At 35.2% G+C, this 24,639-nt stretch overlaps 1 protein-coding gene across 1 annotated transcript in view; it reads left to right on the top strand.

Moving 5' to 3' along the window:
* STK3 (serine/threonine kinase 3) overlaps positions 1–24,639 on the top strand; it is a 243,918-nt gene that overhangs the window by 27,654 nt on the left and 191,625 nt on the right. Inside the window, exons 3-4 of the mRNA XM_054590312.1 lie at positions 583–711; positions 2,873–2,987. Coding sequence (XP_054446287.1) covers positions 583–711; positions 2,873–2,987 — 244 coding nt within the window. The remainder of the gene's footprint in view (positions 1–582; positions 712–2,872; positions 2,988–24,639) is intronic.

The raw sequence follows: 24,639 nt of genomic DNA, 5'->3' as shown, positions 1-24,639 counted from the left end.
ATCCTATTACTCATTTTATTTACACATGAATATGTGGTCTTCTTGAGGAGGTGATAGTGAAAGGAGCATTTGAGGCTACCTTAAATCTGTGACTGAGGAGGGACCATGTTCCCTGCTTCTCTAATTTTGGTATCATGTGGTCCCAGCTGGGGTTTCAGTTGCCCTTAAGCAGTCTGAAGAGGCAATGGGCTTTAATATTTGTGGGATGATTTTGCCTAAGGTGAGATCAGCCCTTGCTCCTAACTTGACACTTGGGGTGTTTTTATTCTATATTTTGTTTTATTTTCCATTTATATCATCTTAATGCTGTGTTTGTTTGAGTTAACAAACTGTTAGTCTGTTTCTTCCGTTCATAAGAAAAACAGCAAATCCTTATATATTAACTTGATGATTTTAATAGATTTTGTCACTAATTGAAGCATTAAATGTAAAGTGTAATTCACTTATTTGTTTACTTTGTTTTGTCACCATTAAATTGTGTTTTAAACTGGAGAAGACTACATGCAAAAACTCATTGCAGACTTTTTCTCTAATAGTTATGATGTTTGAAAGAAAAAAAAATAAATGTTTGGTTTCTTTTAGGTCTTATGGAAGTGTATTTAAAGCAATACATAAGGAATCTGGTCAAGTGGTGGCAATTAAACAAGTACCTGTGGAGTCAGATCTTCAGGAAATAATCAAAGAAATTTCCATAATGCAGCAATGTGACAGGTATGAAGAGATTTTATTTCTTTATTTACCTTCATTTTGATGCACTTTGCTAATAATGTATAATATGTTTTCTTGGGTTTTCTTTTTAGTTTGCTGACTTCCCATTAGAAGATGAGGGTAGCTTTGTAGGGTTGTCTCCAGGACTTAACAGCTCCTAAGCCAAAAACATGTTACAAAGCAATGTGTGGTGATAGAAAATACTCAGGTGTCCCATTTTCAGGACAAATTTATGGGTGAAAATTATTTTTTGATTTTAAGGGGCGTTATTTAAACAATATAACTTTTTTTGTATAACTTTTTGCTATTTAAAAATTCTATGTACCTTACCAGGATCTAGGAATACCAAAACAACTAAGATACTGTTTTTCTTTTTTGAGGGGCTGGCTGGTAATATAGTTGAGAAGACAGATACAAACGAACAGCTGTAATAAAATGCGGTCGCTATACTGATTGGTGTGTGGGGTAATGTGAGAATAAGGAGGCAGGGCACCTATCTCAGCCAGGAGTCAGGAAGTCTGGAATGCTCAGGAAGAGTTAAGCTGGTAAAGTGGAGGGATGAGAGAGAGTAAAGAGAATTACAGGTAAAGAGGTGAAAAACAGCTCACTGGTATTCTGACTGATTTAGAATTACTGGAGTGGAAAGTATGAGACAGATTTGTGTGAACTGACTTTGGATATTAATGGAGCTGATCACGAAGGGACTTAATATGCCCGATTAAGTAGCCCAGTTTTTATAAGGGCTGCAGAGTTTATAAATTAGGACTCTATTTAGCCTATAGTTAATCAAAAGGGATTTATTCTCCCTTTAGAGAAGGTCTAAAGATGGGGCTGAAACAGCAGCAACAATGTAACAGCTGTCTTAGGCTTTTTTTCTTATACTGTGCTATTCTTAGCATATAGCCTTTGTTTTCATGTTTATTATCTCATAGTTATAAGAGGGCTGCTCCAGCTCCAGCCTTATTGTCTATATTCCCAGCAGGGGGGAGAAGGAAAGAAGTAGGAAAGGGCTTTTCCAGGACCCCCGCCCCCCGCCACTGTGATCCCCCCAGCTAACGTTTTATTTATCAGAGTTGACACATGGTGCCAGAACCGGTGACTAGGGGAGTCTGGACACATGGTCACCCCATTCAGATCAGGGCCCTATTAATAAGAGATGTATGGAAAACTTTCTCTTCCAACAGTACGTAAGATGCATAAAAACGCTTTGGCTCATGAAATGACTGAATAATCTTACAGGAACTTTTTTTCTTGGGTATGTTTAATTTTCCTTTTCTTTGTTGTGTGTTATATATTTAGATTATGTTATATATTTTCCTCGAAGGCTTTATAACTGGAAATTCAAGCGGTTATGAAAAATAATACATTCCAAAGTCCTCAGTCCCCAGATCAAAAAATAAAATTATAAAAGTTCTCCAAACCTCTCTATTTGGTAACTGGGTAAGAATGTGGTTCACACAATCTGATGTAGAAAAGGAAAGATTGAACATAGCATAATGTCAGGCCCATCAGGGGCTGAATGCTTGCAGTATTGCTAGTTTTGGGGGGGATAGGCACCTAAATATACATGTTTAATTCCTAATACATCAGTATTAACTGGTCATTTTTCCCTTTGTGAGTCTTCCTAAAATGACTTGGCTATACACAGTTTATTCTGCTCTGAAACCTCAATTTTAATTTTAATTATCTGAATTTAAAGCAAAAATAATTTTTCTCCAGAATTTTCAAAGGCCAAATGAAAGAGAATTTAAAACACTTTTGGCCCCATTGAAATATGAAGTATTTTAATGTTGAGTGTTAATATTTGACTGAATGAAAATCCTTTAGAAGATTTATATTTTAAGTGCTTTAGTTAAAGAAAAATATTTTCATTTGTTCCTTATATTAAGTGGTAGTTTTTACCAAAACAAAGCCTTAGTTTCTTGGGAATTACTGAAAACATTTGGGCCTCTCTGGTTTGTAAACTTGTTAAATTTTATCTATGAATTAAATTAGTATACACAGTTGGTGAGCTCTACATACAGACAATTCGATGTGTAGGAGAAATTTAGTCATTAAGTTTATTTATTGGAACATTATGAAATGTTGAAATACTTTGTTTTGAGGTCAAGAAATAATTTCCCGTGGGAGTTTTAACTAAGTTTGATTGTATGTTTCTCTGCAGCCCATATGTCGTTAAGTACTATGGCAGTTACTTTAAGAACACAGACCTCTGGATTGTCATGGAGTACTGTGGGGCTGGCTCTGTCTCGGACATCATTAGATTACGAAACAAGACAGTAAGTTTTGAAATTTTTTTAAAAAAATCTCATTTCTAAAGATTCATATTTAGAATCTGACTAGGTAGTATTTTGTTACGAAGAAAATACTAGTGTGAAAAAAGGAAAGGTTTGAGAGTGTAAAGAGAGCTAGTATGACTTATGAGAACCAGCCAGATGTCTTTGTATGGCAATTTAGGAATCATATAATTGTTTAATTTACATATTGGGATAATTTTTGGTAAATCATCAAGAAACTACCATGGTACTCTTCTTTTTCATTTTAAATCACTGTGTATGTTTTTTATTAATAGAGTTTAATAAATTATGGCTAGAATTTTATTTAAAATTCATAGTATTTATGGCATTTCTGTAGTTTTTTATATTATAATCTATGGCTGGTAAATGTGAAGTTTTATGTTTCTAAATTTTTAAAAATAATTGAAAAGTAATTTTTGTCTTTATTTTACCAAATATTATGAGGATATTTGAGAGTGATAGAACTATAATATACCTTTGTGAAAATTTTTGTGAATTCAGCTCAATGAAAGGTGTTGTTAATAATAGCTTTTTATGGTTATATTTTAACCCTGAGTAAAATAGCTATCTATTTACAAAATTGTTTATTTTTAGCCAGCAAGGCATCTAGTTTTCTTGGATAATTTATAAGGACAAGAGTGCCCTTTTTATCTGTGAATGACTAAAAATAACAATCAGTGAAATAATTTGTAGTTCTGTAAAACAGTAACCCAGTTAATATATAACATTATTGGACGTTGTCAGATATGTATCAGTAAAATACATTCAGAAAAACAGTTAACTACTTGAGTCAATTTGTGGTTAACCAGAAGCATTTTCAAGTTTGATTGGGGGTATAAGTTGTAAGTTTATTCTACTAACTTTTTTTCTGTTAGAGAAAATAAATAGGATTTTTTTAAAAGGAAGTGAAACATAAATTTATGTAATCTCTGTTTTGACAGAATGGATTAAGTGATTTGTGACATTCTAGTTATATGTTTAAGAATTTCTGTGGTGCTTAACTAGCATTTATGTAAATCAGATGACTGTTGAGTAGCAGAACAATGCTTTTATTGAAAGGAATTATACTTCAGTTAGAGATGTGTTTGAAAACTATTTTAGGGATAAACTCAGTTGCATTTGATGTTTAAAATTACCAGGTAGAAATATGAAGTAAAAGTGTGTGAAATGGAAAATTTGTTGTTTTGATTTTAAATGTTAATGTTTCTATTTTGAGTAACTAGAAAGTATTTGGTACAAGCACTTTATTTCTTGTCAATAATTACAGACTGTGAAGGTATATACTATAGTTCTATGAGGTGAATATGGATAGGATCCTTATCCTTAGGAATCTCCTTCACCAGTCAGGAGAACGAAGATTTTAGTCCATATGCATTGTTTTTTAGAAGACAGGACCTACTGAACATGTTGAGGAGTCAAGCGTTGGCAGTAGCCTAAGCACTGTTCTCATAGAACAGTGATCCCTGGGCGAGGAAATCTCTGATTCCCAGATGTGAAAAAGAACCCAGAGCTGCATGAAATGGATTAGGAGCTGTAGGTATATTGTCTCTGGGTGTTGCCTTGATAACAGCTCCTGTTAAATCTTATTTGTTATTCTACTTTTCTGTCATTTATTTATTATGTAAAAGGAGAACCATAGTTATGTAGGTTAGCAATGTATGGATATATACCATCCCATTAAAAAAATGCCTTGAAATAGTAAATATTTGATCATTTTATAAGAATCTTCACTGAAGTGTTTCTTGATTGTCTGAATTTCTGAGTCATGGCTGTTACTGATTGTATGGCTTTAAAAAACGTGACCAGTGAAACAGTTGTCGTGATCTATTAAAACTCACTCTAGTAGTTATTGTTTTTATGGTCATGGAGCAACCAGTCATTTCCTAAGAGTATGGGAACCTTTTTTTCTTTTTAATGGTTTCTATGCTCTTTTGTTTTTATTATATACTTTGTTGTTTCTTTTAATTCTGTATACATTTTAAACAGCACAAGGCAGTCGTATTGTTTTATATTGTTAGTGTTTCTATTTACTTATATATCGTATTATGCTTTTTATTGCTCTTTAGTCTTTTCTGCATTTCTTAGTTGCCTAAAGAACAGTGCCCTCTAATGTTTCCTTATGTGTGGGTGTGATGATAATAAGATCTCAGATTTTTTTTTAACATGAAAATGTTATTTCACTTCATTTTGAACAATATATTTGCTGGGTAAAGAATTCTAGGTTGGCAATTTCCTTTAGGTTTTTGATTTGTTTTGAAAGGAATGACTTTTGGAAAACCACCTAAGTTACCTACTTTTTGTAGAATTATGCTTCATTTTGAAAGAAATCTCATTGGGGTGAAGTGTTATTGATTAATTATCAGTTGCTATGTGGTTTTGATCAAGTATTTTCTTGAAAAAGACACAGGAAAAAACAAATTTGATTAAATTACATAGTTTTTTTTTTTTTTTTACTTGATAGAAGAACCATATTTATTTCCAGGTAGTTTACAGAAAAAGAAATATAGATCACTCTTACCTAAAAGATGTTCAACCTGACTCACAAAAAAGAAATACAAATTAAAAGGTCATTTATAGTAAGTTCCATAATTTTTAAAAAACACTGAAGTTTGGTCGTTTTAGCCTGTAGTACAGTACTGTTTATATGTTATCTTCCTTCCATCTGTATAGTTATATAACCTGTCACTTACATTATGCACTTTTGATTCCAGCTTCACAATAAGAACTGCTTCCTAGAATTAAAAAATTGGATTCATGTTTTGGTGTTTTTGTTTATGATATTGCCTCATCTCTCCCCCACCTTTGGATGATGATTGCCTCATCATCCCCTGCCCCAATCTTTGCTTTAGTGAATTTGCGTCCTTGAAGGACCAGCTCAAATATCACCTCCTCTTTGAAACTTCCTATTTTCCCAGGGAGTTTCATATCTATTTGGTAATTGGCTGATTGATTAATTAGGTTAATCTTTATTGCATTTTCACTCTTGAAGAAAGAACGTAATAAATTTTAGCTGCTCTTGTTATTATAGTTTTTACTATATTATTTTACACATTTTGACAGCTAGATAGACTGAGCATCTTTTCATATGCGTATTGGTTCTTTTATTTCCTTTTTGTGCCTATTTTTGCCTTTTATTGTTGTTGGTCCTTTTAATATCACTTTGCAGGACTGCCTGACAGTTTGCTAATAGTTATGTGAGCATTTCACATATTTTAAAAGTTATAAAACCAATCTTCTGATTGCATAGATATTAAAGAAGGAGCTTCAAAATATATCTTAAGAGGTTTTTATGCCCTGATCTGTACTTTTGCTTTGGAAATAGCTAGGAAAAGGCAAAGGCATGGAATTAAGTTTAGGTGTTAATTAAGCATATTTCAGTGATTGAAAATGAGGCTTGGTAGCAGAGGGTGGAATTGGGTCTGTTTAAGTGCTGCTGCCTAACATAGGGCAGATCACAGAGCTGGCATTTGATCTGGGTAATGAATGGTAATTGTGGTAATTAATGTTAGTAGTACTGGAGGTAGAATGAAGGTGAAACTCTCCTATGTTCCAGTGGGTGATAAAAGTTTTGTGGTAGGCAGTTAGACAGGCATGAGCGGAGCAAGGACAATGGACCAGGTACAGAAGGCCACCAGGCAGAAAGCCCCCTGTACCTAGCAGTGGGCAAAACCGGGAAAACAAGGACTGCGCCCCCAGGCTGACCTTTCTTCCCCTGACCTTTCATATCATTGGTCATGCCTTTCTGATCCTCCCCTGACCTTTCTTCCCCTGGCATGTTGCTAGTCATGTGTGTTAGACCCCCCTTACAAGAGGAATGAAATAGGGGGCCAGACAATAGCCCTTAAGCATTAAGCCCCCAGGACAATGAGGATCTCACCTGCATCAAAGGCATCTAGGCCTCCGTTGTGTTTTAGCTGCAGGCCCAGAATGCAGCAAAACCAGACAAGCGATGCCATGGATGACATTAGGGACAGCTGCCTTGACTAATGACCCCCTGCCCTGTCTCTGACCAATCAGTAGAGACCATGATCCTGAAAGGAGATCCCTCGAAAGCTGATGATAGTCTATTGGGATCCTCCCCTGAGACTTCCTGATAAATACCTTCAAGATGAGGACCCAGTGCCGCTCTCTTTGTGGAGCACACCCTTGCCTTTCCCCACCCCTTTCTCCCAGGTGAGTTTTCCTTGACTCCCTCTTTCTCCTAAGCTCCAAGCGCCCATCTTTTGCCTGTGCAAGTTGTTTCCTGGGCCCATTTCTTTCACAGCTCACTTCTACCTCTGCAACTTTCTAAATAAACTTTCTCTTGTAGTTTGAGTCTTGGCTCTGAATTCTGTCTTAGCCAGTACTCAACTGCTGAGATTCCTGAACCAAGATCTAACACCTGGTGCTGTTTCAGTGCCAACAGGTTCTCTTAGTCTCTCAACAGTTGCATTATGCATCACTATTTAGTTAGTATTCCTTCACCTCAGTTTAAAAGTATTGGGGGATCTATACAAAAATATATGCGAGTTAAATTCCTGATATCTTGATCAGACTCATAAACACAGCTGATGTCCTTGTATCATATATATTTAGTAACTGATTTTTTTTACATTATTTTTTCTCACCTTTTTATTTTGTTGATTTTTAGAGAGAGAGAGAGAGGAGAGAGAGAGAGAAACATCAATTTGTTGTTCTACTTATTTATGCATTCATTGGTTGCTCATGTATGTACTCTGTCCAGAGATCGAATCTACAACCTTGGCATATTGGGATGACACTCTAAACCAACTGGACTATCCAGTCAGGGCCTTTTTTTTAAAAAACATAACTTTAAAGCATCTTTTTAAGTTTGGTGAAACCTATGTGTAGATAACCTTGCTGTGGTATCCTGTACTTGAAAATCACATTTAATTAGTCATCTTTAGTATTCAGGAGAAGAGCAGTTTCAGTTGCCTTCCTTCCCCTACTTTAAGCCACCACACAAGGATAGATTTTTTACGTGTTCATCTTGGAAACATTCAAAGTGCCTGGAATAGCTATTGGCATCAAGCAAATTCTTGATAACAAATGTTGAACTAAAACAGTATCGATTCCTTAGCTGCTTATCCTTTGAATATAAAACAACTCTACTCATCTAGTTCAGTGTTATGTTTTTGTAGGTAAGTTGTAATTTGTATGGCTACTACTATTTAATGTTAATAATATAGGTTATTAACAGACATGATCATATACCACAGAAAAACCATAAAAAGTGTGGTTACTAGCAATGTTGGGATGTGTGAAATAACAAGATTTGTTACATTAATTCCCTGATTTTTACAGAAGTTGTGTACATGTGTAAATTTAATTTTTTGCTTATTTTTGTAAATGTATGATTCAGTAACTAACCATAGACCTTCTTTGACTGATGAAAGAGAGACCTGCCTTTTTGTTATTGTTAATGGAAGTTAATGAAAACTTTCTTTTTTTTGCATTTACAAAGAATAAAAATCCAGTTTTATGGCACTAAATAAGTAAAATATATATAGGAATAATTTTGAAGCTTTTCTTCTGAAGAAATAGTTAAGCCAATTTTTAAAAAAATAAATGCCTTTAACATCTCTAAACATTTATGCATTTCAAGTATTATGTATTGCAAAGTAGAAATACACAACTCTGAAATGGAAGCTTTTTCAAGAGAGATTATATTTTTGAATAGAGGTTTTGAAAAGGCTTTCAAAGTGATCTTTGCATTATTGAAATGTTACGCCTTGACATATGGAATAAATAGAGTCTGCGTCTTAAGCATTTATCATATACTTGAAAATGTTCTAAGAAAATGCCTAAGACATTCTCTTCTGTTTTGGCCCATTTATTGATTGGAGTAATTCTTTTAATTCAACCTAGCAGGAGGGATTTTAGTTTTGACTCTTTCACAAACTGGTTTTGTGATCTGGGCAAGTCAGTTAACTGACAAGGACTTCGTCTTCCTCATCTGTTAAATAAGAATTAACATTTGCATAGTGCTTTACATTCTACTTGGTAGTTTTAATTACATTTTGGTTGAATGGAAAGGTTCAAAACACAATTATTCATCTAGGCCCAGTGCTCTGCACTAGAAGTAGAAATAACTCTAAGAAATGCTGCTGCTGTTGCATTGCTTACTCATGAGCTGAGCTAAGGTAATGTGCATGTAAAAAGCTAAATTCCATTCTGTGGATAGTATTCTTTAGGAGTAGAACAGGTGAAACATTTAATGTGGAAATTCAGAAAAGTTCATAGGAGAGAGAACCCCTTAACAGATTCTTAGAAGAGGAGATGTCACCTCTCATTAGAATGGAAGCTCTGCGATGGCAGGGACTTGTCTTCTCTGTTCACTGTTTTATCTCTGCCCTTAGGACAGTGCCTGGCAGGTAGGATTCTCAGTGAATACTAGTTACATGAATGAATGAATGAATGAATGAATGAATGAATGAATGAATATGAATGAATGAACGAGTGTGGGAGTTAGAGAAGAGAGGGCAAAGGAAATATCTTGCAAGTGGAAGCAGTGGTCTGCTAAATTTCCATCTATAAAAGTCCTATGACATATGTACTCTTAGGTCACCTAAAGGAGAATGTTCCAGCATCTGGTTAAAATGAGGATTTACTTTTCTTACACTTAATCATTTGCTCAAAATTATTGTCACATTTTATTTAGTTTGCTGGATTTATGTTGGGAGTTTGATGTTACATAACTTTTTATTTTTCCTGGAGTTTTTCTTATTTTTTTATGTTGAGGGAAGCAACATATGCCATCTTTATCATTTTGCTAATGTTTTCTAGCTTCTTACTCATTTTGTCTGTTTCCTGATATTTATGTGATTCTTCTTTAAGACATTCTTTGGAGCTTCTTGATTTCCTGTTCTAATGTGGACTCATTGCTTTTTAGGTCTGCTGTACAGCTAGCTGCATCCTTGGGATTTCTTTTCACTGGACTCCTGGGTTAGTGCCACTATTTTCTTGTATATTTCCTTGGTTTTCACCCTTGTTTTGTATTCTTTCTAAACTATCTTCTTCATGATACAAGAATAGGAGGTCAACAGTGAGTCCTTGAATATTTGAAAATGTCTTTATTTTGCTTTCACACTTGGTTTGATAGTTAGCTTATGTAGACTTTTACATGGAAAATAAGTTCCTCTCAGAGCTTTGAGAGTTTTGCTCCATTATCTTCTCCCATCCAGTGTTGCTCACATTATAGCTAACCCCTGCCAGAGCCTCCTTTATTTGTAGGTTCCCTTCCCCGCCTCTGGAACTTTTTAGACTTTGCTCTTTATCTTGATATTTCTGATGTTGCAGAAGGAACAAGATATGCCTAGGTGTATGTCCTTTTTATTAGTTATGCTCAGCACTCAGTAGTTCCTTTCAAATACACATTTGTGTTTTTCTTCGGCTTTGGAAACACTTCTTTGATAATTTCCCCCTCTGTTTTCTTCATTGGATGGCGAATCTCCTCAATTTTATTCTTTTTTATTTCTCCCAGATTTTCTCTTTTTTTTTAACCTTTTTGTAGGGTATGGTGGAGTTGGTTTCTAATTCTTTTTTCCTGACTCCTGTAACTGAACTTTTAATTTCCACAGTTATATTTTAATTTACAAGAACTCTTTTTTTTTTATTATTCCTTTTTCATAACATCTTTATTCTGGGACATCGATGCAAAAGCTTTTCTAATCACTGTGAGAATAATAAGGTTTAGACAAAGTTACTCTCTGTTTCCTGAATCATCTTTATTTCCTCTGGGGTTATTTCACTTGTTCGATTTATCCTGGTCTTGTCCATGGCAGGGCTGACTAGCTGGAAGGCCAGCTTGCTCTCACTGGAAGCATTGGGGTAGTGCTTTTGACTGGCAGGTAAATGGTAGGATGAATGGGCTGGGAGCTTGCTTTTAGGTGAAAGGACTCACAGAGGCAGTTTGTTCAGTTTCTTGAAAGAGCAGCCACTGCCCTCCTCCTGCTTTTTTTTTTTTTTTGGCCTGGGGATGAATGCCAGAAAGCATATAAACTGCCTGTGCAGGGATGGGGGTAGGGGCAGAATAGGGATGAGAAGCCAATTCCTGTTCTATTTTCTTCTCCTCAGCCTCCTTGGAAAAAGCTAACCTCCTTTTCCACCGCCCTCCTTATGCCTGCCCTCCCCACCCAGGGGTTCTAACTTGGAGCCCCTCAGGAGTGTACTTGGTGATCATGCCTTTTGTGGCAGGCCCCTCTTTGCCTGCTCTTGGCAGTGACTCTCTTCATAAAAAACGCATCCAAATTTATTATACTCCCTTGTGCAGATTCTTTTGTTACTAGTTTATTTTGTTAAAAATACTCTCTATCAGTTTAATGGAGTTTCAGGAGGAGGAAAGAGAAGTAACTAAGCAAATTAACTACAAATTTAGGTTGGTTTTTGAACCTGAATCAGTGATAGCCCTCCCACCCTGCTCTTTGCCTTATGTGTACTTCCATACTCTTAGAAGAGTATAAATTACTTTCAGGAGTAGTTTGGTAATTTCCTATAGAGTTGAATGTATTTGCACCCTAGAACCCATCCGGCAGTTTTCTCCTGTCTGTACCTGAGAGAAGTCTTAGCACAGTTGCACAGTGACCATATACAAGGATGTTGTCACAAGAGGAAATTAGAAGCAAACTTACATGTTGATCAGCACTAGCCCTGAACTAGAGGATTGCTATTGTTCTTTCAGTCTCCATGATTATGTAGTTCTTTGGTGAAGGCAAACTTTGAACTTTGAGAGTAGGATTCTGGATGAAACCTTGTAGAGAGCCCAGGACCCCAGCTATACAGATGAGTTGGACATTAAAATACCAAATATATTTTGTGTCTAACAACTTATATAAACATTCAGTCTGGTGCTGAGGAGAAATTTTTACTGTCTGCCTTTATCGGAATGAGATGTGTTTTTGGCATTGGCTGGGGTTGGGGTGAGGGCATAGAAAATAATGGAGAGGGAATTCCAGGCCAAAGAGAGCAGCTTCTAAGTTACGTACAAGGTGGGCAAAAGTAGCTTTATAGTTGTTCATGTAGCAAGTAATACAATAATTAACGGATAATAATACAAGAATAAACTTGTGTTTTGTGTACTCATAGCTGTCAACCTACTTTTGTCCCACGCTGTATATGCACTTTCTTGAAGGCTGGTGTTGGACTTGTTATTTCATAGTGGAAATAATTAGGGAAGTCAAGTTTTATTTAGTTATCACTTCTTTAGAATTGTGAATGACATATTAAGGCCATTCCGCTTGGTAAATTCTCACCAGCAGTGATTCTCAACTCCAGCGACACACGTTTGGTAGATAGTATAAGGGCAGTTACTTATGTGGTATTGGTATCTGCCAGGTACTGTTCTAAATATATTACATGTTTTATTGCATTTAATCCTCATATGAAGATTGAACAACCATGTCAAGTAAGAACTGTTATTAGCCTATTTTCCATATAAGAAACTGGAATCCATAGATGGATAAAGTAGATTAGAGGGAAAGAAAAGGTTGAAATTATACCTAATTTCTGGAATTGAACTCAGAGCACAGACCCTGGAGCCAGACTGTCTGGGTTTGAATCCCGGTTCTGTGACATACCAACTGTGTGAAATTGGTCAGGTGTCTTAAGTTCTCTTGATGCATTTTCTTCATCTGCTAAATGGGATAAGAAGACTACCCTATTTCATTGAGCTTTTCTCTTTTTTTAAATTTTTTATAAAAGATTTTATTTATTTATTTTTAGAGAGAGAGGGGAAGGGAAGGAGAAAGAGAGGGAGAGAAACATCAATGTGTGGTTGCCTCTTGCATGCCTGCTACTGGGGACCTGGCCCGCAACCCAGGCAGGTGCTCTGACTGGGAATTGAACTGGCGACCCTTTGGTTCACAGACCGGCACTCAGTCCGCAGTGCCACACCAGGCAGGGCCCCTGAGCTCTTCTGAAGATTACATATATGTAAAGTGCTAGGAACAGCACCTGGCGCAGAAAAAGCCCCATGTGTTTTGCTGTTGACGCTGTCATCATCATCCTTCCACCCCACTTATGCGGACGGGAGTGTCTTTGCCTTGTGAACTATCAGGTGTGTTCAAGTGGAATAATACAAGAGACTATAGAACCAAGGACAGAATCCGAGCATGCACCATTGGTACTTCGAATTATCTTTACTAACCAAAAGTATATACTGCATAAGTTAGAGCTTACATTTTTAGGTGCAGTGAAAGTTTAATAGAATCAAGCAGTGGTTATTCAAAATACACTAGGATGTTTTATCTTAGTGCCCTTAGAATTAATGCCTTGTATATAATAGCCTTTTTAGTAAACGCTTGATTTGTTATATTTTAAAAATATGTGTTCTGCCTTGATCTTAATTATATACTACTTCAAACAGATTATTTTCTTGGTGAGGGCATACTGATTTTTTTTTTATTGATTTAAGATTTATTCGGAACTTCAAAGTTTGATATTATTTCATTGTTAATAATAGGCTCTTTTTTTGATATGTGTGGATTTCTATTCCATAAAGTGCTTTTTTGGGGCTTACATTTGTGTCTGTGATATTGGACTAATTCATGTTTGACTTTCCTAATCACTTTGTTGCATGTTCCCCCTTTGTGTAATGGATACTAGTTCATACAGGATTTACAACTCCATATATATTGAGTGCTTTTTTGTTGTCTTCTGATCTCTTTTTCAGGAATCTTTTCATGTGGGAAAGGATTTTAAAATGTCTGCCCACTGACCATTTTCACAGTAGAGTATCAGTTCTCTTTCTCTTCAGATCAAGGGATTATAAGCAGCGTGTATATATGTATATTTACATATGGTGTAAGTAGTGAAAGCTTTCATTTTGAATCAGTAGTTGTGGGACTTTGTGATAGATTATTAATCTTTTTTTTTTTTTTCTGGCTAGACATCTGCAATCCAGATTTCATGAAAGACAACCTCTCTCTGCCCTTTTGTATATAATAATGGTTAAAATATTCTAGTTATGTTTCCTAATGTATGTACTTTGTGTTGAGCAGATTTGTGTTTTCCTGGAAGAATCCCATAAATTTTTTATTGTTTAAAATCTTGGCTATTTTATACTCTCCAGCCTCCTTTTTTGGGGGGGTGGGGTGGGATGAGATGGAGTGGTGAGGGATGGAAAGGAGTTACTGAGTTGCTCTGCTGTTTTTCCCAGTGGTTTTCTCGTGTTGAATACCTGAGAGCCGTATTAAATTCTCTTTCCCAAGAGAGAAGGAGTAAGAGGGGGAGAAATTTTGGTCAGAAAGAAGTTGGAATCTGGGCTTGGTAGGTGTTCAGATAAAGTGTAACATATAAGCTTATGTATTACTTTGGAGATTTAGGTATTTCAGAGATTGCTATATAACTCAAGTTTCTCTAAACCATTGATCTTTAGCAAGGGGTTTTGGTCACCATTATGTGTGATTATATCGTGTATGTCTTAAAAACTAACGGAAACTGAAGCATCGGAGTTCTATAAAATGAGAGCTCTAAATGCAACGTTATTACAACCTGGAGTAAATATTTATTAGTTGGGGGAGGCAGCAATGGGAAAATGAAGTCAAGAGGGAGACTTTTAAGAAAAGTCTTTGTGCTTCTTTAAAAGACTTCCCATACCCCCAGTTACTATACCCCTTCTGTTTGGGGTCAGAAGACAGAAATCAGCTTCAGAGAGCTCATGCTGTTAAATATCTGGAATAGCTACCAGCATTTCTAGAGTTGGTCATTGGTTTGTGCTTTATACTTGCGCTTCATTCAAACCTCTTGTCCAGGAACTTTCTCACTTTTTGGTATCAACTTCGTTTATTGCATCAGTTTCTGCTCTTGGCTATGTTGTACAGATAACCCAGCCTAAACTGGCTTAAGCCAAAAAGGGAATTGCTTTGCTCACATACCAAAAATCTTTGCAGGGCTAGTTTCATGCATGGTTGCATTAAGGGTGAAATGAGTTACTTGAATTCATCTCTCCATTCTGGTACCTCTGTATTGATTCCACTGCTGCCAGGAGCTACCTGGGTTGTACCTTTGAGTTGAAATCCAGCAGCCTTGTACCTCACTGCTTCAGAATGTGTCATGTGCCTTTCTCTGAGCAAATTGTTGTGGTCATTGGAATGTGATATGGTAGTTGGCTCAGGCCTAGGTCATGTGCCTAGAATGGGTCTGACTGCTAGAAATACATGGTCTGAGAATGGAGAAGTAGTCATTTCCTAAAGGGAAATCAGAATATGTTAGCAGGAGAAGGGTGAATGGATGTTAAAATGGTAAAAAAAAAAATCTAATATTTCCATATGTTTACCACACCCCAAATCAAAACAAAACATATCAGGAATTAATCACATTTAAAAAAAAATCTCTAAAATGACTCCTGAAATGAGTGTTAAATGTTGGAAGAGATATCTAGTGACACTGGGAGTCAAAACTGTTGGGCTCTTAACCCTTCTGTTGCAGTAGAGGACAGTAGATTTGATGTTTCTCAAGGACCTTGTATGTGCTATGGAGGCAGCAAATGTTTGCTGTAAGGATTCCCCTGGAAAGTCTGCCCATCAGGATTAAAGGTCCATGGTTCCCTTTAGACCAGGGTCGCCTGACCCTGGCATTAGTTCTCGTGCCTGTGGCCCTTATTCTGAAAAAGGATTTTCTCAGCCTGAGCAGGTACTGCTGTTCAGTGCTCCACTAGAATCTTAGGAGCATGAGTTCTTTTGTGTGGAAAGTAATTCTTGCACCTCATTTGGTGTCTCCCTTAGAGTGAGACTGAGTTCTACGTATATTGCACACATGCTTCTTAAAGTTCCAAGCCACAGTATTAATGTGAGCATGCACCGTAGGATTAGACCCTTAATACTTTTTCATAGTATGCCTTATGCCACATCTTAATCTCTGATTAAATACATCATATACATCACGCTCCATTACATCTTTTCTAAATCTTTTGATTGGATTATAAATACTTTTCTTTACAATTTTTTTCACATTACAACACAGTCCGTCCAATACTTTTCTACCTTAACTAAGTAAATTAAGCTTACAAAGAGGTATTTCTTTGGCTTCCCTATTGGTAATCTGCCCAGTCTTCACCTTAGTTGCTATTCTTCTTGGCACTTCTCCCAGCTCTATTTCTCTTTCGTCAGTCCGGCCCACCTTCGTGTTACTGTGCTTTTATACTGTACATTCCTCTCCTGGCAGACTGCTTGTCACTGCCAGATTTATGGTGAGCCTGGTGTTGCTGTCATAAACCTCACCCTCAGCTCACCATGACATTGGGTACTTGAAGTGATGTGGTTTAGTGTAAAGACTCCTGGATATGGAACCAGAAGACGAAGCGTCAGTTCTTGGATTGTTCTTTGACCCTGGGTTCCTTGTGTAACTCCTCTAAATTTCAGGCACCTAATCCTAAAATGGACCTAATATCATATTACTGGCCTTACCTACCTCAGTGTTTTCTTGTGAGGAACAAAGATGATGAGTGTCAAGAGCATTTTGTAACCTGTAAAGTTCTATACAAATGCAAATGACTATTTTATTACTGTTAAGGCATAAACTTAAAAAAAAGATATTTGATTTTTAATTACTAGTTATCTAAGAATTTTGTGATATTTGTTGAAATAGTGGATCTTGCCTATTATCAGAAAAACATATTAAAACAATCATTGTTTCCTAGCTAGTAAACTCCTGTTTAGTCTTAGGAAATCAAGGAATATGTGAAAGTTAATTTTCTAGAAAATGGAAATTTAGCTCCTTAGGTGTGGCACATCTCTAATTTTAACAATTTTAGTTGGAGGTCTTTTAAAATTATTTTGCACAAGTCTCTATACATTTAACGAGAATGTGTAAACCCCTTCACCCTTTAATTATATAAATTAAGGAAAAAATTCAAGTAACATTGTAAAAAATTCCAAATGGAACATAAAAGGAATTTAGTGTGTCCTCACTCATTCCTAAATTTTACTTCCTTGGGGTAATGCCAATTAACAGTTTCTTGTGGGTTCTTTTCAGCACCTATGTATGCATATCTAGTTTTATACCAGGGATTCATACTCTATGTGGTATTTTATACCTTGCTTTTTTTTTTAAAAAAAAATAAACTTGACATATCTTAGCTATCTTTCCATACTAGTACATATTTGTGTGTATAACACAGTGTATTTTTTTCAGTACTTTGGATAAAATGAGTTCCAACTTTTTAGTTTTTGTTTTTATAATCAATGCAGAAAACCTTTAAAAAAAAAAAATCCTTACCTGAGACTATTTCCATGGATTTTAGAGAGAGAGGAAGGGAACATTGATCGGTTGCCTCCCATACACACCTTACTGGGGATTGAGTCTGCAACTTAGGTTTGTGCCCTGACTGGGTATCAAACTCACAGTCTTTTTGTGCACGGGATGACGCTTCAACCAACTGAGCCACTCAGCCAGGGCAATGCAGAAAACTTTTGTACATCTGTATTGACATACTTGTGTTGTTACGGCCATTGGATACATTGTGAGAAATGAAATCACTGGGTTAGAGGGCATGTTCATTTTTGATAACCTTTTTTTTTGGTTGACAGGGTGATACTTAAGCCATATGTGATTTTTTTATTTTTTATTTTTTGAGTTCTGAGGCAATTTCAGGTTGAATTATGAAAGAAGTATGGATTTTGCCTTCGGTGCCTTTCTGTTTCACTATATGCTCTGATTCCTTCATCTTCCCTAATTTTGTCTAATTTTGCTTAAGGTGTTTATTATTAATTCCACCACAGAAATCTTCATTGGGATTTAGCTGCTACTACAGCTAGCTATTACTACTGTTATAAATGATTTCATTAGGACATCCTCCATACTAGTCTTCCTAATTCTAGTCTTTGGCTGAGAGTCTGCTGTCAGAGTTTTTTCTCTGAAAGTTCAGATATGATTATATCATCTTTCTACCTAAGAATTTGTAGGTGTATAAAGCAGAGCTGGGCCGTAGTCTACCTTCACATTTTGCACTATTTTCACATATACATTATATTCAAACACAAAGAACTGTTCTCTAATACTGGACTTCATACATTTTTATGCCCATTGCCTTTACACATTCCTAGTGTTTTCTTCTTTCTTTGGTCGCCTGACAAGCTGTTCATTCTTCAAGAATCTGCTCGAAAGTCACTTCCTCTGGGAAGGCTTCCTAGAGTGGGAAAGTTGTGTGGTGAGACCATCAAGACTGGCAGGGACGACATCATTCAAGGCCTTGACGGTTCCATTAGATGGTTTGAATCTTATTTTAAGAATACTGGTTTTGGTGCATAATCAACTTTAGGAGCTGCATCCTGGAGTCATCCTCTAGCTAACCCTCCTGTTGCAGGTGTCACTTAGGATTGTAATTTTTGTTTCTGTGCCCTTTCCTTCCCACTAAGTTCTGAGCACCATGAAGGAAGTACCTACCTTCTACAGTGTGTTTGGGTATTGAATGAAGTGATACCTTTAATGTGGCTGGCATAGTAAAAAATAAATGTAAGCTGTTGTTGATGTTATGATGACGATCACTAATGGGTAAATCCTAACTTGGGGAATACATAGGATGATTTCTTGAAATAGGCAAGATCTAATTTAGGCCTTAAAAGACCGTGTAAAGATCACATCAGTAAATTTAATCAAATGGTTTTCAAAGACTTCATCAAAAATCACTGTGAAAGCTGAAACTTAAAATTTTATAATGAATTATCTGTAGTTATCTATGTATCTGTCTATGGCAGTTAAAAGGGGGAACTATGTCTCAAAATTTTTTTTCCTTAATATATAACATGTACTAAATACAGAATCAATACATTACTTTATATACAAAAATAACTATACCAAAAGCTAAATTTGGCTAAGATTGTCAAAGATTGATTTTTAGAAAGTAAAAAAAATATTTTAATTTTGTGTGAACTTACAAAACCTTAATTTGTTTTTACTGACATAAAAACATTAGGGCAATATATGTATTTTAAAACTGCTTGTACATGTGCTCTTGAGACAAGTTGGTGGATGCATTTTTATCAAAACCATATACACAGTGACATATTAAATGTATCATATCATTATACTAATCATATAACTTTAGAAACAAAAGTAACCAGAGGACTAAAGCCTATCAAAACCATCTTTTTGTTTTTGTACAATGAGATTCTTTTTAAATTTTCCAGTGAATTCATAATAGTATTGAAACCAGATGTAGACTTGTCTTTTAATGTATTATTAGTCCTGTTATAAAAGTCTCATTTTCATTTCTGATTACTAAGTGTTTCATTCATAGTTCATGCTCTTTCTCCCACTCCCTTTACTTGTATAGTGACAGAAATAAAATGAAACCTGTAATGTATTGAAGATAACCTAATTAAATCCGTAAATGAAGTCCTTTGTTGGTAGAATTTCTCATTGGAAAGGATTCTTGACAGATATCATTAGAAGAAGTGTTAGCTGTGGTTAGAGAATGCATCTAGGAGTTTTTCGTTTTAAGACTGAAATCTTATGTTACCACCTTCTGTGTAGAGCAGCCCCCTCTCCCGTGGGTTTTTATCCTTCTAAATGTTTTCAGTAAAAACTTGACCATTTTAAAGTAGTTGGATATGGGTCTTTATGAAGAGATGAAAAGCCTTAATTATAAAAATAAAAAAGATACTACTTTAAATTTTATACATCATTGAGTATAAGTAGTTCTCTCTGTTGTCAAATAGAAATCAGGATGCTTTTGGTTGTGCGTTTATATGTAAGTGAATTTTTCAAAACATTTGTTCTGAGAACAAAGTTCTATTTAGGGAAATGACTGTCAACTAACTAAAACTTTCCCTCCCTCTCTTCCATCCTCCCTCCTTTTTTTTCTTTAAAAAAAAAAGGTCAATAAGTGTCTAAAAGATATGAAATAACATCTAGATCATGACCTCCTGTGTTATGTCTAATACAAGTTCCTATCTCCTTCCTTTCTCATATTGTATCATTTTGTAGCGATACAAAGTACTTGTATCACTAATGAAGATTCAAATCTTCACTAATGGAGATTCACCATAGTGAAGATACAGATCTTCACTAATATCACTAATGGAGAAATGTTGATACAGATATTGCTCTTATCCAAAGTTCACTTGATACCATTGGTATTTCAAAGAGTCAGGTAAACATTTATTTCTTCAAAATTTGATAAGATTTACCTGCATCTTGCCACTTACAAGGCTGAAATTTGGCCCATCAGGCCTTACTTGATTCGTGAGTACTATTTCATAACTATTTTATTTGTATTCTTCAGTTAATTATTTGAATTACTCTGTTGATAATCTTTCCTTTTTCTGGACAGTGAACTACTTTTCTTATTCAAAGCCTAATTATAATTCCATTTCCTTTTCCCTGAATTAATTGTTCTCAGCTGTGGTTCCATTTCACTTTGAAAGTGCTTTTCATAATAGTTTACTACAGTTTCTTTTTTAATTTCAATGTAGAACAGGTGCTCAATAAATGTTTCTTTTTTTAGTGAATGGATGTTATCTAGAGTTTTTTGGAAAATAAATCTGCATTCTTAGATCATTTTTACACATGGTTTATACTCTTCCTTTCTGCCACACATGTGCTGTTAATGCTCAGCAACATTGTTACCCATATGGTATAATTTTATAATTGATACCTCATTGTTTTAATTTGCTTTTCTTTGCTAATTGGTGCAGTTTAATATTTTCCATGTATGTTACCCAGCTCTATTTTTAGTTTTTTGAATTGTGTATTTATTTTTTGCCTATTTATTTATTGGGGTTTAATTATTTCTTGAGGATTTATGTGAACTACTCTTTATATTCTAAATAATTCTATACACTAAATACCTTACTATATTTGCTTCAAATATTTTTCTAAGTTTTATAAGTTTATAGTTTTTATGTTTATAAACTATAGTTTATAGTTTATAGTTTTTATTAGACAGAGATAATAAATCCTTTTACTTCTTTGTTTGCATTTTTCACTAGAAACTATTTGTCCTGTCTACTGATTTGATACTTTAATTTTTTTCTATTTATATTTAAATATTTTAAAAATGTTTATATCATTGAACTATATGTTTGTTTAGTAGGATTAAACATCTGTTTTCAATAAAACACTTAGACAACCACCTATGATGTTCTTAGTTAAGGTTACTTTTTGGGCCAGGTGAGTCAGTTTACTTGCAGAGTTCATTAACAGGTATACTTGTTTTGTTTGACAGGCACACAGTTTAAAATAGTGTAAATCTGAATGCTGAGATGAAGTAGGCATCCTGCGTGACGTTGTTTTACTGCTTGATTATGGCTGGTATCCATTTTTACTCTTGTTAATCAGTGGTAGCTGTTCTGATTGATTGGTATGATGGCTGGTGACTGTTCTTATTAGACACTGCCTTTACTGATTGTGAGATATTTTTTAGTATCACCCTTGGAACAAGCCTTGCAACTTCCTATTTTCTTATTTGAGACCCATTTATACATTTATGTTTGTGACATCTGGCAGATAGAAGTATGGATTGTAGAGCCAGAAGATATGTAGGCTTTGCCACTTAATGGCTACATGACATTTGATAGTCCACTTGATTTCTCTGAATTTGTTTGCTCATCTATAAAAAGGGAAGATAATATGTTGCTCTTTACTTAATTGAGTTGTGAGAATCGCATAAAATACTCTTTATAATGGTAACTTTAAGATTTAAGACATTATACCTCTGTGTTGTAGAAAATATTTTCTTCACTTGATTATTGTTGTTTAAGTGATATTTTGAGGGATATAAACTTTTCATTTCATAATTGAAGTTAAAAAGCTTAAAGCACAGATGCCACACTCGAGCCTTAATATTCAAATGGATTGTTAAAATAGTAGTATTGCACAGATAATTTTAAATAAGACATATCCAAGTATCAGTATGAATGACTGGATATTGCATCATTTTTTGATTAGGGCAGGATATAAAGTGACCCCCTGAAGTAAGGGGAAGGGTTTATTATCAAAAGAGAAGAACAGAAAGAAAGCGGGACTTCATAAATTTTACATATTAGTTTCAGATATGCCTTCTCCACCTTTAATAATTCAGGGCCAAATACAGGCTCTGACCCTGTGTGTTCTTGCTGAGTTTCACAAGGACGGGGACTGTCAGTTTCTTCACCAGTGCTTACCAGCAGAGTCCGTAGGAGAGAGCTAGCAGAATATAGGTACTTGCTGAAAGAATAAAAACATGGATGTCCACATTAATGTGAATTCATTTAGTTGTTAAGTGAAGACTGTGAGGACCTTTTGTTAATGTACTATAGAATCATGGGGTTGGAATGAATCTTTGAAATCATCTAGCAAAAAGCCAGAGCTCATGAATCAGTATATGTCTCTGACAAATCTTCCTTTGGTTTCACTGTGGATCTGTCCAGTGGCACATGCTTTACAGCATTGAAAGCAGATAGATCCTGAGCCCCTGAACTATAGTGGGTCTATTTAATTCTGGAATTTCTCTAGTATTGCTCTGAAGGATAGGGTACAAGGGTGGAGATAAATCAAAGAGTTAATGCAGGATTAGTGACTTATTGGTTGGAAATAGTGGAACATTAAGAGGATGAAATTTGAAGTTTAGTAACTGAAAAGGTCAGCATTGAAGTAATTAAACACGGCACAATTTTATGCACTGGTGATGTCCCCAGGTGCTTTAATCTTGACACCAGAAGTTGGCGATGGGGAGAGAAGAGAAAACCAAGGCCTATATGACAATATCACCACCTTGCACACCTTTTGTAGTGGTGCAGCACAGTGGCCCTAGACTCTACTCCTCCCTCCCTCTCTCCCTCTCGTTGATTGCAAACCATTAACTTAGAAAGATTGGGAACATAAGATATGGTATCTTCTGTGTTTCATAACTAGCAGTCAGTATCCATTCATTCATTATTTATCAAGTGCTAACTGTATACCAGGCATGGTCCCAAGCATTGCAGATACATCAATGAACAAAACAAAGATCCCTACATCTTGCAGATCCTTTTCTTAGCTCATTGCTGTCCGACAGAAACATAAAATGAGTAGAAACATAAAATATAATATATACTATTATAAACATAATATATAATTTTAAATTTCCTAGTAACCATATTTAAAAACAATGATATTCTTTTAAATATTAACATATACCTAATAACAGTATTTTATTACTATTACTTATGTTAAATTAACACATTTTAAAATACATAAATATTGAAAAATATAATCAATATAATAATTATCAATGAGATATCTTACATTTTGCTTTTTGTACTAAGCCTTGAGCTTTGGTGTATATTTTACATTTATAGCATATCTTGATTTGGGCTAGTCATGCTTCAAATGCTTGGGAGCTACTCAATGGGACAGAACAACTTTAGGACATAGGTTCTAAAACCTGTGGTGCTTTCTATGCACCATCAAGTCAGACCATCTGATAGAAGGTAGAGAATAAATTTTGAAAGCACTAGAATTTTCAAATAATTTAAACTCCTTACCGTTGACCTTTTGTACAGCTTTATATGCTCTGACCCTTGCCGGTCTCCCCTATTATATCTAGAACTAGTGTCTTTGTGAATCACTGAACCTCAGCCTTCTTTCTTGAATGCAAACGTGGGAGGCTTTTTCTTGAATTGCAGTGTTTTACTTTTTTGTTTCCTTTGCATGGTATGTCATGTTTCCAGATAGCTAGTCACATGATTGGCTCCTGCATGTCATTTAGACCTCAGCAGAGATATCTCTTGGGCTTATTTTGATTTCTAGCCTAAAGAGTCTTTTTCAGCCATTTTCTATCAATCGTTCTTCATTTTATTGTACTCATAGCAATTGTCACTGACATTGAACAATTTTTTAAAAATGTTTTTTATTAATTTGTTTTCCAATTACAGTTGACATATTAATTTCAGGTGTACAACCCAGTGATTAGACATTTTTATACCTTGTGAAGTGATTGCCCCAATAAGTCTAGTATCCATCTGACACTACATAGTTATTACAATATTATTGACTATATTGCCTATGCTATACTTTACATCCCTGTGACTATTTTGTAACTGCCAATTTGTGTTTCTTAACCTCTTCCTCATTTTCACCAACCCCTATCCCCTCTAGCAACTGTCAGAATGTTCTCTGTATCTATGAGTCTGTTTCTGTTTGTTAGTTTGTTTATTTTGTTCTTTAGATTCTGCATGTAAGTGAAATCATATGGCATTTGTCTTTCCTTCTTTGACTGACTTTACTCATCACAGTACCCTCTAGGTCCATCCATGCTGTTATGCTGTTGTAAATGGTAATATTTTCCTTTTTTTTAATGGCCAAGTAATATTTCATTGTATGTATGTACCACATCTTAACATTTGTCTGTTGATGGGCACTTAGGTTGCTTCCATATCTTGGCTATTGTAAGTTTGCTGCAGTGACCATATGGATGCATATGTCTTTTTGAATTACTGTTTTGGGTTTCTTCAGATAAATTCTCAGAAGTGGAATTGCTGGGTTCTTCTTTGACTCTTGTTTCAGCCTGTGTTTTAAAATCTATTTTGTTTGGTTTAAGTATTGCTACTCCAGCTTTTTTTGTTTCTACTTTCATAAAATATCTTTTTCCATCCCTTTCATTCTGTGTGTCTTATGATCTGAATTGAGTCTCTTGTAGATAGCATATCTATAAGGGTTGTCTTATCCATTCAGCCAG

The sequence above is a fragment of the Pteronotus mesoamericanus genome, unplaced genomic scaffold, assembly GCF_021234165.1.
Source record: "Pteronotus mesoamericanus isolate MK-2021 breed Mesoamerican mustached bat unplaced genomic scaffold, CSHL_Meso_final scaffold_174, whole genome shotgun sequence".
NCBI lineage: Eukaryota > Metazoa > Chordata > Mammalia > Chiroptera > Mormoopidae > Pteronotus > Pteronotus mesoamericanus.
Note: the sequence above shows the minus strand (reverse complement) of the source record. Positions and strands in the feature narration are given on the sequence as shown.